The sequence below is a fragment of the Cyrtonyx montezumae genome, unplaced genomic scaffold (assembly GCF_038088225.1).
Source record: "Cyrtonyx montezumae isolate F1298 unplaced genomic scaffold, pur_monq_1.0 scaffold_16, whole genome shotgun sequence".
NCBI lineage: Eukaryota > Metazoa > Chordata > Aves > Galliformes > Odontophoridae > Cyrtonyx > Cyrtonyx montezumae.
In genome coordinates, this window is record NW_027071892.1 from 7061913 (window position 1) to 7077222 (window position 15310).

Genomic DNA, 15310 nt, shown 5'->3' on the forward strand with positions numbered 1-15310 from the left:
CCAGACTTGGAAATCTACTTATTTTTTCCCTCTGGGAATAATACAGATGGTTTCATACTGAATAAGAGATTAACTTTTACCTTTGCATTGTTAATAATAGAACCTGGGTATGTTTTAAGAAGACATTTCAAAGTTCTTTCTCAGGGTTCTTTTTAGGTAGTATTTCTTTTTTTTTACCTAGAAGGGAGTGTTTTTAAGACAGTCCGTATTTGCTTTGTGTTATCACGAGGCACCTTGTCCTGTGGAGCAGGACTCACTACAGGGCCAGCTGCACAGTCTTAACTATTCATGATGAAAGCCTGCAATTTTCCCAATTAATAACAAGTTCATCTTCTATTACTATCATGAGTAAAAAAGTGACTACCAGAAAGAGGGCTGTAAGATAATCAAAACTGATACCTTTAGGATGAAGGATTTTAAATAAGGTAACCTAGGAAATCCAGTTCTTTCACAAATGCCTCCTGGTGTCTGGAGGTCCTTCCAGCTCCTAAGACCGCACATGACTGCGTCTCCCCAAGTCCTGGCTCTATGTTCCTTTACAGAACTTTTTTCTCAGCTGATGTAATGCTATGGGATAGATCTCATAATTATTATATTGTGCTTATCTTAACTGTTCCTTTCCCTTCCTTCTTGTCTTTCCCAACAGCTCTGATTAAGGTACACAACTCTACTCAAATGTAAACACCCCACCAGCCTCATCAACTGAATGTATTCATGAATTACTGAGCACTTCCAAAGTCACAGCAGGATACTAAAAAGGCCACTTTGTACAAAATCAGAACAGAGCCAAGCCTGTAAGCTCCACAAAAAAAAAATGTTTTTTTCCTACTTAAACACTCTTTGATGTCATTTACTCTGTTTTCAGTTCATAAGTAATCCTATCATATTACCACTATAATATGTAGTAATTACAGTATAGTAACATATTAGTAATAAACATAGGTTCATAGGTTCATCATCCTTTTAAATTTGATAGACACCATATCAATTTTCAATAAGTATCATATTGTAATATTGTATATTATTGCGTCATATTGTGTATTAAGATCAAAAATCTCAGAATTTATAAAGGAACTCTATGAAGAAATGAGATTAAAGCATCACACTTCCCATCCTCTGAAGTTATCAAAGCACTTCCTATTTTATATTATACATACTTACATTCCCATTATCATTATAAAGCTATTTTAAACACTCCTAAATTATCAAGAATAAATTGTGGCATTTTTCCAGCAGTGAGACTTCCAACTCAGATACTATGAGCTAACAGGGAGAGAAAGCAGGCAAACCAGCTGTTATAAGACACTGAACTTTGAATTTGATCATCCTTCACTTGATTCATGGCCAAAAACAACCATGTGGGATTTGCAAAGGATAACAAAGTTTAATGAATGACAGAAATGGACAACAAATTACGTCAATCATAAAATCCTGTCATCAAGCTTCTATCACTGTTTCTTGTAGTAAGACCACCACCTGAATTTAAACAGTTTTTCACTTCTTTTTTAGATCAGTTATGAGTGTGATGAAACATGCTTTCTTTTTCCTGCCCTCATAGAAAGAGAAATAGGACAGCATGCATGAAATAGAGATAGGATTCAATGTTTCTGAAATTGCATTAAATAAACCTTTATTCTACAAAAAATAAAAAATAAAAATAATCACAGGATCCATTTCAAAACTTGCCTGAAACAGATTTTGGAAAGGATAAATCAGAAATTAACATCAACTGGATGAATCATTAATTACTTAAATTCAACGGTAAGCACATCAATGAATTTGCCGATCTAAAACTAGTAAGCAGGTAGAATTTGATTTAATGTGTGCACCAGGAATTGTCCCAACTAACTTATCACTGCTGTATCCATATGCTGTTTTTATAACCACAATGACATTCTGTATAAACTAACATCATCATACCTCAAAACCATTTTCCCATTCAAAAATCAAGGAACTACATCTACCTGCCACCAACTGCAGACATTTTGAAAGCCAAAATGGAGCCTTTTCCATATTACTTAATTGAATAACATTTTGATCGTTTTCTTATTTAGTTTTAGAGATTTTTACAGGGTGGTTAATTACTGTTGTCTCTTCCTGTAACAGCTGGCAGATTTGACTTGACTCTGCTCAGCTGGACACCATCTCCATCTTTTTCTTCATCTCTCTGCCATCCCTGAGGGATATCCCTCTGGACTCTTGTGGACTAACCCCAGAGAGCTGACATTTTATCAGGTATGGCAGAATCCATCCACCACCTTTCAGTAACATTAAGAACATGAATGCCTTGAATTCAAAGTGCTGAGCTGGCATTCCCTCACCTGATATGCCATATCCATTCTTCAAAGCAGGTAACAGTGACCAGTATATACCAGGAATGATTTTAGTAGTCATTATGGATAAAGCACAATACATTCTAATATCTGAACTCAAACCCCATCTCTACACAGGCTCATCATTAAGGCTGAATGTGAATTGTTATATTCCATTACAGAGAAGGGTGTGATGTAATTGAAGTGGCCCAAACTGTATTTGGTCTAATAGTCCACTTACGGCAATCTTGCTTTTTCACATTTAAAATATGCTAAGTCTTTTCTGGTGTGGTTCATCAGATATTTTCATGACCAAAAGGTAAACATTTAGTGTGCAGAGGTCATATGACTATTCTGGATCGAAAAGGGAGTCCACGTCAGGATCTGTACGACTGCAATGCAAAGCGGAACCAGACAGATCAAATAGAACATGGCATCATGAAGACCTAAAAACAGACTGGTGAAAAACATGAAAACACAGTTTTCAAGATGAAGAAGATAAAGAATTTACTTCCGTGGTCATTTTATATCAAAATATATAAGATGAATGCTTTAAAAATATTCACACACACATTACTGTGAACAAACAATTCTAAATAAAGGAAATATCTCAGATATCAAATATATTTCACTTATATTTTCTGATTCTACAAACAATACATACTTTATAGTCGTTACTTCTCCCATAATAGTCTGGAGGAAATGAGATAACCACTACACATCTGTATTATTTAATACAGAAATTAATTTAAAGCAGTACGATTCAACTATAGAACAGAGCATTTGAGAAGGTTTAGTGAGACTGAGAGATCTGGAAGAGAAACAAAAACAGTAGTAGGAGCAAATATTTTAATATGAAATTGTTTAACATCTGAACTACTTGCTATCCATGCAGTATATTACTGCAGTTGCTGAATGCTAGGTGGGAGTCACAATGCACAAAACTCAGGTATGGTGTAATAAACTGGCTGCTTGAAATAGAAGAATTTCATCTCACTGTTTTGAAATAAATGATTACAAGATAACATAAACCACTGACATGATACATAGATTCTCATTTATTCTCCTGGATGAATGGTACTCCTTGATCTAAATCTTAAGGAACAAAAGCATCGGCAACTATGAATCAAAAAGGAGAACATGAAAGATAAATAACTCTTCTTCTGTTATCCAGTATGTCTTCTGACATCTCAAAGCACACGTTCTGGCATTCATCTAGTAACTAGAATAATCTACTGACATTCGGTTCATTACTGGATTCTAATTACTTTAATATCAGGAAAGTCACCTCAAGTCGAGAAACAGGACCAAAATTATCTTTCTCTCAGAAAACCAGTTTATGTTATTATTGACTTTTTTCTTAGTATTCAGGGATGACACTGGAGACTCACAGAACAGCTATGGACATGATGCAAAAAAACCTTGAAATCTGTAAACAAAAGTCCTGTAAAATTGATCAGGGATTTAAATAAAATCTAAGAGTTTATCTAAATCATAAAAGAATCAATTCATCTCTCACTGTATTTAACAGAAAAATGCTCATGATCTCCAGTGTAACCCAGATTTATTCTTTAGTACATACATGCACATACCCACATCAATCACAATTTATCTCAAATCATGTACGTGCTAATGCTACATTAAAGAAATAAATTAATTAATTAAAAAAAAAAACCAACAACACAGGCTTTCAAATGAATTACTTACTCAGGCAATAGCATTTAAGAAATGCAAACTGTTAATTAGCAGGTCACTGGTCTACAGCCAACATTTATTAGCAGCAACAGTTTACCACTTGGAAGTTTACTGGCCCATATTCAATTGCATTTTCAGCACAAGTAAACAAGGGCCACATCATACACACCGCCATCACAACTGCCAATGAGTAGTGGTATAAGCAGTGCTGGCAGGGATGCCTTAGGCAAATTTGTTACCTATCTGAAGCTGAAGACAGAACTAAAACATGGTTAAAGAGCATGGTGGGATTTGTACTTGGCCTGTTCTACATGCTGAAGAGGACTGCAGTTTTGAATACTAAATTCTTCCGTGTTTATACAAATTCTTCCATGTTTATACAAAAGAGAAAGAACGTGTGCCAAATTACTGACTTTCACTAGTGCAATCCTGATTTGATTTCAGTGGAACAATACTGGTTTAATAAAATAACAATTGTTGTGTTAAAACCTCAAGTTATGGAAAATATATATAGTAGAGAACAATGAATGGGGAAAATATTTCATGAAGGGATTGGGATAAATCAAGAGCAGAGCTCACATGTCATCACAGTAATGAGTTGTACCAGTAACCTCAGAAGTTTCCCATCTTCAGTCATTTTTTGCACATTTTTTTCCCCAGGCTTCCCTCAGTCTGAATAGAAAGTGATGTAGTCCAGCAATTCAATACAAATGCATCAGCGGTTTAAAGTGCCGCTAAGAGCTCTTCAATGAACAACGGATTGAAAAGCAAATTTGTAGAAGTTAACTGCTGTTGCAGTAGCTCTCCAGAAGAGGGAGTTTTTAAACTATGTATCTCTCCAATAGCAAAACATAAAATAAAATGATTATAAGTAAAAATCAAGCCGTATGGGACAGGTAATATTTGTTGTTACGGTGATGGAGTAAAAATAAAAAACAAAACAAACAACTACAAGCACTCTACCTACAAGCCAGTCCTCAAATTTTAAGGGTATCGTGCACATATGCACTGATACACACATGCAGACAATGCATGCAGACTGCTTCATACTTCAGAAATTATTTTTGAGGGGATAGATATGATGATAGACAGGCAGACATTGTGTTTGCAATGTTCTCTGAATCTCAGCTTTGTACCTGTTCCTTGCACTAATTAAATAAATCCAATTTCAACATCACTCAATGGAAAATACAGGTTTCAGAGAGTGAGCAAAGTATTTCAACTGTATATTCAACAAATTTATTGTTCCTATAGTCCAGACTCTACTTAGAACGACTGTGATTTTAAAACTATCCACAAAGACATCATTTCTCTGATTAAGTTGGATCAGATCTGCAGTTTTCTTGCTTCAAATCTGAACTTCTCTGAACATTCCAGATTGATACATTCAACAACAATCCAGCATCCACTCAATCACAATGCTCTTATGAAAGTAGCAATATCTTACTGGACACTATAATGAGGTTCATATCCTCTTCACATCTTCTCTCTGTCTGTCTGTCTACGGAATGCACAGTTTTAAACTTAAGCCTTCCTTATGCCAGAATGCTCTTCAGAAGACCACCCGCTGTCCTTTTATGCTGTGCTTTTCTTCTTTTTTTTTTTAATTTAGAAAATTCCTCAAATGTAAATTCTACTCAGAATTTAGAGTAGCTATGTAGTTCCTAGGATATGTACGTTGTACTTTCAAGCAAATCCTAAACAGACTGATTTTTGCCTTTTAGTCCTGACTTTGGTTATTCTGTATGTTGTCACTTCCTCTTGTTGGTCATAAAAGTCTATGACCTTTTTAGTGTAAATCCTGATAATTTGTTTTTATAAAAGCCCATGCATTTATAGTGTGTTAACTAGCAACCACAGCTTTATGCTCTGTATTAAGGTCTCTAGGGAAAGCAATGAAATCATTAGCATTAGAATGTTAAGCAGTACTGAAGTCAAAATGATACCTCATCTTGAATGAAATTCCCTCCCTCCAGTGATTAAACTGCTTTCTCTCAAATAAGAAATATATCTTAACTGCAACCCAATTAAGATTATATGCTTAAGGAAATAGACTTACAACAAAATACAGCAGCCAGGACTGGATCTATCTTAATAGGTAGCATTTGGTAATCTCAAACATTTCTTTTTATTTTCCACAGTGAAACCAGAGGTGGTCAAATACTGCAATGTATCCTTTCTTCCCCCCTCAAAATTAGGTAGATATCCTCAAGAGCATTGCTTGATAGAAGGTTTATTCACAAAGAACAAACAAACAAACAAACAAACAAAACCTCAACAAACTAGAAAACATTCCTATTTCTATCTGAAAAAAAAACACATTGAAAACTGTTTTTGAAGCACTTACAATTCTGAAGTGCAGTTGGTGAAAACAAACAGTGGATTAATATGCTTTTTGTATGAGAGAATTATTTCACTTCAGTTCCTCTGATTAAAAGTACCCCTTTTGAACTCACCTTGGATCAGGATGAGTAACTTCATTATTCAAGTTCTCATAGCCAAATTGATTTAGTATTGTAACCACAAGCATTGGAGCCAGAGACTGAGCAGGCTTGGTAAATAAAGCATTGGTACCAAAAACCATAGAGGACAGTGGTGATCTAAATATTTTAGAAAATAAAAATAAATACACAACACTGTATTATGGGTATATAGACTCAATTACAATAGCAATACTTCAAATCCTGTTAATGTGCAAACGCTAACTATCGTGACAGTTAGCTCTGTCTTTCATACACTGCTGCTGTATTTCATACATGTCATACACTGACCAGCTATCACAACAAAATTTCAGTTTCTGTGGAAATGAAAGGTAAAACATCTCTGGGGTTCATACAACTTGGGTGCAAGTCATAACTGGAGCTAAGTTCAACTGTTAGCTCTGAAACTAAGCTAACCTGAACACTGCATGGAAAATCAGTTACAATTTAAGAATACATTTGTGAGGCCAAAAAAAAGGGCTGTACCAGTTATCACCTTTGAGGGTGAAGTCGTTTCACAGAATCACAGAATTGTAGGGACTGGAAGGGACCTCCAGAGATCATCGAGTCCAACCCCCCTGCCAAAGCAGCTCCCTAGACCAGGTTGCACAGGTAGGCGTCCAGACTCCACCACCTCTCTGGGCAGCCTGTGCCAGTGCTCTGTCACCTGCACTGTGATAATAATAATACCCTTTGACCGAGACTGAATCTGCACTAATACAATCATTGATGGAACCAGCAGGAAGTTATTTGCACTTTGATATAAAACCCAAAGATCTGCGAGTTGTCATATGCAAGGTCTCTGCAGGTTTTATCTTTGATTTCTTTCAGAGAGATAACAGCAGCCACTCAGACTTTGAAATTTGCACTGTGAGTAGCACAGGTTAAACTTTTTAAACTCTTTTTCTGTATCAGAAAGGTGACAACAGATGCATTGGGTTACGAAATAAGCTGACAAGAAACAGATAAAAAAACATGAAGAAGTTGGTGTATACAATAGTGCAATTAAAACTGGAAACCACCTAATAAATTGTTCAGATGATTCTGCTGAAATAACTGCAGAAAACTTCATTCAAGTTCTTATCTTTATTTGTGCTAAGCTGTTCTCACAGAAAGTACTTCTGTGACAAGCACCCAAGATCATTTACTGCCTTAACCCTGACATAATCTAACTTACTGAAGAGTAGGATGGCAAATATATATACATGCTTCAAGAACAACAGTAAAGACTGACATACCTCCGCTTGTGCTTGATTAAATCTGCATCAACAATATCTGCCAAAGGCAAATTGAACAAACTAAATGAAGCTTGTACAATTACCCTAAAGGAAGACAAAACATTTAGGATATTTTAGTACACATTTTCCTATTAAAAAATGGTAATCTATGCCTAATCTGACACGTACACCCAACCGTACTAACATTTCTGCAAACATACAAAGCTGACACTAAAACATGGCAATATGTCTTGAAACAAATTCTGAAAGCATTGTTAGATCTGTTCTTAATTGTGAACCAGAAATTGATATGCATATCTAAAAGGGCTTTTTTTCCTGGAAACTGATGAAAAAAGTCTTAAATACTTGCTTGATGTTATCTCTAAATATCATCTGAAATGACATGAAGAGAAGAAACTCTATAGAAGAAAGCAAAACTGAAAATTTCCTCTTGAAATCTGAGAAGGACTGGAAAAGACTGGAAAGACTGCATGTAAGAAACTTCTCAGTACAATTAGAACAAGAAAAACTTAGATGCATACCTATACACATTCACATTTTGCATACGTATAAATTTATGTATGTACATACATATACAAATATGATCTTAGTTAAATGCTGAACTGAAACTATTATATTCAAATAATAGAATTTCTTCTTTTTGTTACATTTTGGCTGTGTTATAAGCTTTTACTTACAAGAGGTATGAACAATTAACACTTTATACAGCCTTTAAGTACCTTATAAGATTTTCCTGGGGAAATCCAAATATATCTTCATCATTTAAAGTATGCAGGTAATGAAATGCAATTTACTGGCCACACAGCTCAGTGTACAGTAGCACATGAAATACTGAAAATGAGAACGAAAACAAGAGAAAAAAAAGGGTAGGAAAGAACATGTAGAAGTGCAGCAATGAAATAGGAAATGAGAGAAAAACAAACTATTGTACACAAGCAGGTCTTTATTTTTAATTAAGTTTATGCATATGTCATTATATACTTCCTCAATTAAGTTCTATTTCTTGGCATCATATTTCCCCACTACCACCGAAAACGTGACTCAGTCTTGGTTACGCAGTGGACTTTTTGGTACTTGTTTTGCAGTGCAATCCACAAGTGTTCATTCAGTACCAAATGAGGTCTGAGGCTCTCCAGCAAATGCTTTCTGAAGAGTTCCTCTACTGAGATCTCTGTCTGTGGCTGAGAAGAACTGCTTCTCCTGAATCTGAATTTGTCTTATGTTAAAACAGAGATTCAGCTGGAGGGATTTGGCTGCCAACCTTAGTTACTCTGCACATTTCATGGGTTTGTTTTTTTTTTTATTTTGCTTTGCTTTTTTTCTTTTAATTGGTTGGATTAAGAAATTAAAAGCTGAAGTGAAAGCTGAGAGAAGTTGCAACCAGTTTTGAGTTTCCTCTGATAGACAAAACAGAACAGAAAGGAAAAAAAATACATCAGTGTTTAAATCTGCAGGTTATAGAAACAGGTGTCCACTCTGTCGGAGTTTAACTAGCATCTGTGAAAAAAGAAGGGTACTTACTTACATGTTTGTTGTAAGATAAAATGCCAAGAGATAATAATGTTCTGGCCCTAGAACAAACATGACAGCAGCAGCTACTCCTTCAAAGTAAAAGGAAAACAAGATGATTCTGTAATAACCAAACTTCTTCAACGAAGCGTGACTAAGAAGAACAAGGCACTAAAAAGAAAACATATATAAATATATGAGGAAAAGACATAGACAGTATTTCAGCATTAAGAGATCTTTTAAGGACAGAACAGATGTGAATAAATCATTACTACACATTAAAGGAGAAGGAAAAAAGCTCCCTAAAAAGTACAAACCAAATAAAGACACAAATTGAACAGAGATCTATTTACTGGATCATTCTCGGTTACCCTTACCAGGTATGAATGGTCCTGTTGCTCCAGCTAAATCAGAACCATTACAACCCAAGGAAAGTACTGCTCCCCACACTGCCTAACTATCATTTAATGCCCATGATCTTTATGGGTATGATACACCTTAAACAATTAACTTTGCAGTACACTAACTGAAAATAAGCATCTTGCTATTTGAATTTTAACTGCTGATTGGTTTTCCACCCTGGTCAGTGTGATGCTCAGATGAAAAACAAGAAGGCAATCTCTTTGTACATTTGTTCTCACATTTAAATGCTTTGACACAACAAATAAAACCATCAGACAGAAATTACTATGGCAAATACAATTTTAAACCTCAAAATTTCTGCATAAACCAGTCATCAGAGAAGTTAACTATCCAGGAAGTTAATACAGTAAGAAAATCTGACTGAAAGAAACTGAACATACTCTCCCCCAAGGCTGCTCTCTGGTTTTTGCACAAATGTGCTTATACTATACATTCTAAGGTGTTAGGTAATGTGCTAATGTAAGAATCATGATCTTCTCTCTCTGTACCTGAGAAACAACCCTGCCTCAGGAAGCACTTTAGAAAATCCCTTGTTACCTGCATATTTCTAAGACAGCATGTTTCTAAGAAAAACAGCAACTATATAATGCTTTACATTAAATTTGTTTGCCTTTGTTTCAGCAACAGGTTCTCCCTGGAAGGCAGGTTTTACTTTTTACATCCACTGCTAAAAGTAACCTGAGAGAGAAGCTATAGTCCATCTTAGCACAGGCCTCTGGAGCACCATCCATAAGGGCTTTGTTTTACAGGGGATGGGGGCTTTTCCAGTATGTGAAGCTCAGGACGCTGCCACCAGAGAATTCTCTTATTATATCTTGAACTCAAAGGAACAAAACTTGAGACAAATAAGGTCACAGCACACTCTCTATGGTTCAGTGACCTTTGAGACAAAGCGTCTCTGGGGAGCAGAGACAAACGTCCTCTGAAAGATTGTTCCCTTCACACTGTCACACTGATTTCCTCAGCACTGGGGACTGCTATATACTGAGCATATTTCAGCTTTCCTTACTTCTGAAGTTTCTGTTTTACTTCCAAAGTTTGTACTTGTTTGAGCCACAGACAAAAAAAAAAAAAAAAAGCAACCCCAAACCCTGAAACCTATGGCAAAGATTACAGTTGGGATGATTAATATTTAATTTATGGAACTGAAAAGGTATGCTAAAGACTTTGAGAAGGAAAAAAGTTATTATTCCATGTTATACATGCAAAAGCCAGAAAAGAGCTGAAATTGAATGGTGAATTCCAGTTGCTCCTTCTTGTAAGTTCTTCCTACAGAAAAGCATTACGACTTTAAGAACATAAATTTTCAGAAATTCCCAGCACCAACAGTGCCTGCATTGGAAGTCTGTGTTCTCAGTTTTGCAGAAATCCAACAAGTAAACACAGGGAAAGTTTTAAAAATCCAGTGCAAAAAGTTAGAAAGGAAGAAACAGGATTTTTTTATTCACTGCAGACAAGAATGTTTGCATTCTGTGGGACACATTTTTGCTGCTTTTATTTTGCTTACACATTAGTAGTTTGGGTTCTCTTCTTACACATTTCATTCCTCCTACTCCCATCACTGTCTGGGGTCCAGAAACTTTCTGTCTCCATACCAAGTGTACACAGCCAAACAACAAAACAAATGGGATCGTATTATTCTCCAAAAGCAGCCAACTTTGTTTGGTCCCTATGACTGAGAAATGAATTTCAACAACGCTGTTAATACTGATAAACTTTCCAGTCTTTTTTTTGTGCACTGTTTCAAAAACTCACCGAAGAAGAGATTATTTTTTCATCATATACTGAAAATCAACACCAAAGAGAAAAGTATTCAAAATTCTATAATTTTGCTTCTAGAAAGTTTTTATCTTGGTCATGTATTTCCTCATTTATACTTTGGTACTACGAACCCTGTAGGACTCCTGGTATGTTCACATTTCACCTTCTTGTAAAATGATTTTCTACTGGCCTGCCTGCTCCCCAAGCCAGCCTTCCATCACATCAGCTTGTACCTATGGGTACCTCCCTCTCTTAAAGCATTACTGAACTGCATTTGTTTCTCAGTATGGCCAATTGTGGATGTAGGATACAGCATTTTTTCAACAAGCAGCGTAAATGGGCACCTTAATCCAGTGAGGACAGATAAAACATCACATTCCTGTATTCTGAAATTTAAAAAGTGATGAAGTGATCCTGCCTACCTGAGGGCAAATGAAGCCTGCTCCATACATGATGCTTCTTACTGAAGAAGAAAGGACATCCTGAGGAATGAGGTTATCCGCAAAGATCATCATAAAATTGTTGCAGAACGCCAAGTGGAAAACTTGGAAGAAGTTCATAGTAACAAAAAATAAGAAGTTTTTTTCTGTCATAATCTGTTTGGTCAGTGAAATTACGGAGGACCAGGAGAGAGCTCTGTCACCACTTTCTCGATCGGCGTTCTCGGTCAGGATTCCTCTCTGCTCATACTGACTGGTACTGTATTTGCCTGTGTAATACATACAAGCTGTTGCTAATGCTGCAATCAGAACAGCAAAAGCCTGAAAATAAGCAAAATTTTCCATATTATCTGATATCAGGCCACAAAAGAGAACGCTTGTGGATCCGATCAATGTTGCCACCTGGTTGTATTTTATAAGCTGAAGCCTGCTTTCATGTCTTGTTGAAATTTCTGCAAAGAGCGCACACTGCGCTAGCAGCACAAAAGTAAGCAAGCCATCAAAGGCACACAGTGCAACAATGAGGTGCAGACCACTTAGCCAGTCACCTTCTTCATAATGTTTCCAAGGAAACCAAGGAAGCAAAAAGGCTAATGCATATAATGGAGCTCCATACAGAATTGAAAACTGGCGTCTCGAGCAGCATGCCAATCTGGAGTTATCTTGAATATAGCCAAAAAGAGGATCGTTAATGGCATTCCATATCATAAATACAACCTGTGACAAACAAGCAGGAAATGCAACACAATTTATCATCAGTGTGATTCCTCTGCTGAGTTTATACAAAGAAGTAATAAACACCATATTTACGTAATGAATCTCTACTCAAAGAGTAAAAGGAGATGAAAGAGTAAAAACAGACTCCAGACCAAATTATCATTGGTATTTAAAGGTTTACAGCAATTCTGAAGTAAAACAAAATAACTGAAACAAGTAGGCAGTGCCCAATGACAGGCAATTCACCATTGCTACAGCCTCACTCCTTCGAGAGCTCCAACACCTGAGCTCCACCATGCAAACCCCACAAGTGATCCAGAACATGAGAACATGAGCTAGCTCAGTGCCATCCAGAACTTACAGCAAGAGCCGCACACCCTGCTAACGACCTGCAGAACAGGGGCAGTATTTAAGTACTTGAACAACCCATAGGAAAGCACTGAAGTCAAACGTACCTCTGCAGCTGGGATGTATTAGTTTAAAACATTACTTCAAGCAAATCTTTCCAGCAAATAAAAGTTTGAGTTTCTAAAGATTGTAAATAATGTGTTTCATATGGACATTCATTTGCATATGAAATAAAAAAAAAATAAAAGGTACTGCATAACTATTTGCCTGGCATTCTAAAGGAATTAATAAGAAATGCCACCACAAAACAAATCAAAAACCTTCACCTTTGTTACACAGATGCAAACATACCAGGGAAATCAAACAGCCCAGTGCACAGTACCTGTGCTTGATGGAAGGCTACTTCTGAAATCCGGTACCGGTTCAGGAAAAGCTTGACGTAGTAGAAATTAAAGACACTGTTCATCATTCCTGCACCTAACGTGGTCATGGAGTATGCCAGAGCGTTGGGGTGGATGTCCAAAGCCAGCTTCATCTTCCCAACCGCGTGAACCTCTTCTTCCTCAAGGTGCAAGAAAGAACTGCAATAGTTGGTTAAGTAATTTTCCAAAGTAAAATGATACAGGAAGATTTGTTTCAGTGGTGTAGAGACAGATTCTAGCTGGAAAATTTCCACGTCCTCCCTTCCCAGTCGTAAAACACTGAGCACAAAACCAAGCAAAATATCATCTCAGTGACATTTCTAACCTAATCAGTGAAAAGTCAATAGAATGAGTAGACAAAATTTTAAGAGAATAATTTCTGCACTGGGCACATAAAAATTTGTTATTGCAAGCACTAATTCTGGTGCAGAGGTCAAAGTAAATGCACACATTTTACATCTTGCTAGCTACGTAGTTCTAAAGCTACGAAGCTGTAAGCAGGAATGAAGTGAGTCAGCCCACAGCCCCACACGATCCATTGCTGTGAATGTCAAATGCAGCAAATGCTTGGATGAGCATTCCTTTCACAACAAATGTAAAGTTTGGGTTTTGTATTTTGAAATGCTATGAAATAGTTAATGAGCATGGAAGCAATACTTACACCTACAAAACAAATCAGGGATGAACAGAAGCCACAGAGATATCAGAACACTTTTTAACAGTCTAAACGTTTTCATATTAGAGACAGTGCGTAAATAAAATCCAGAAAATGACTCATGCAGAGCAGCACAGCATTCAAGTATGTTTAAATAGCAGAGATTCTTTAATACAGAGCTGTCTGATAAACCAGAGCTTCAGCCAACAACTTCCTAAGCTGCTGAGCTCTGCGTACCTCCAGCGAGTAGCTGAAGTGTGTGTGACGCAAAGCACCTGTGGGGACAGCCAGCCCCAGGGAGCACCACCTTCTAAAGCAGATTCCCTTTGTGGCTCTTGATCAGATTGGATTCTAGAATCCCAAGACAAAAATATTTCTTCACTCTTTTTAACTGAGGCTTTATCCACCTCAGCATCTCTTTTGAGAGGAGCTATCTGCCATTCCTTTGGAGGTGATTCAGGTTCACATTTCAGCCTTAATACTCACACTAACTTCAGAGCTACACAACCTGCTGCCAACTGCTCACCCTTTCCTCCCTCGCACATTAACAATTTTATCCAAAATGCAATTTTCAAACAACCATCTAAAGGCCATTTATTTGTACGAATATGACTCAATTTCAGATGATTGAGTGTGGCTGTCATGCATGTTGTCACGTTTAATTTTCATGGAATCTTCCATTTCCAGGTGATTACACTTTGCACCTCTGTAACAAGTTTGTTTTCATAAACTGAACTGAGAAACCTACAAAGGAGAACAAGGTTATGGAGAAGAAGCCCGTGTGAAATGCTTATGCTTAAAAAGAGGGAATATCAAAAATGGTGGGTTTATTATTGCTAAGCATTGTGTTCTTTTTAAAACTGCCTTCACCAATGCACTTCGTGATTTCAGTGTTAGATCTTGGGGCTTTTGGAGAACTGCAGTCCAGCTGTAACCCTGCGTGGGTTCCCGGCGTGGAACTGCGGGGTCTCTCCCTCAGAACCCACGAGCACCGATAAACGCGCTCGGCGTTTACATTCTCCTCTCGTCCAATCTGACTCAGTTCCTTCCTACGCACAAACAAGAAATTGCTCCCACAACCTCAGAAAACTTCAAGCATCGTTTCTCCCGCAGGAGCCTCACAATGCAACTCAGAGCCGTGACTCAGAACAGCACACAGGACCTGCCACGGCCCCCTGCGCTAACTGCACATCGGGTCCCGCATCTCCACCGCGAAGCGGCTCGATGAGAAGCTGAGGGGCCGCACCTCCCCATGGAGGCGCTCTCCAATGGATGAGACGCTGAGCACCCGTGCGAGCAGCCAGCCCTCA

The 15310-nt window shown here is 37.3% G+C and overlaps 1 protein-coding gene across 2 annotated transcripts; it reads right to left on the reverse strand.

The window, feature by feature from the left end:
• Positions 1–1659: 1659 nt before the first annotated feature.
• LOC136046179 (transmembrane protein 180-like) lies at positions 1660–13641 on the reverse strand. 2 transcript variants are annotated; one of them, XM_065732599.1, is made up of 6 exons: positions 13306–13641; positions 11841–12575; positions 9251–9405; positions 7726–7809; positions 6464–6607; positions 1660–2769 (listed from the first exon to the last, which is right to left on the reverse strand). In XM_065732599.1, the coding sequence occupies exons 1-6, from the start codon at positions 13456–13458 to the stop codon at positions 2640–2642; spliced, it is 1401 nt and encodes a 466-aa protein (XP_065588671.1). In that variant the 5' UTR covers positions 13459–13641; the 3' UTR covers positions 1660–2639. The 2 variants fall into 2 exon arrangements, with proteins under 2 accessions (XP_065588671.1, XP_065588670.1); XM_065732598.1 differs by having other exon boundaries at positions 1660–2704; positions 13306–13544.
• Between the last annotated feature and the right edge of the window lie 1669 nt (positions 13642–15310).

Excerpts from the sequence above, each read along its gene's own strand:
- LOC136046179 (XM_065732599.1), bottom strand. The coding sequence starts at position 13,458 with ATGAAGCTGGCTTTGGACATCCACCCCAACGCTCTGGCATACTCCATG. Across the intron at positions 12,576-13,305 it reads TAGCCTTCCATCAAGCACAG|GTTGTATTTATGATATGGAA; the intron begins GTACTGTGCACT and ends TGTTTGTCACAG. Across the intron at positions 6,608-7,725 it reads TTAATCAAGCACAAGCGGAG|ATCACCACTGTCCTCTATGG; the intron begins GTATGTCAGTCT and ends TAAAATATTTAG.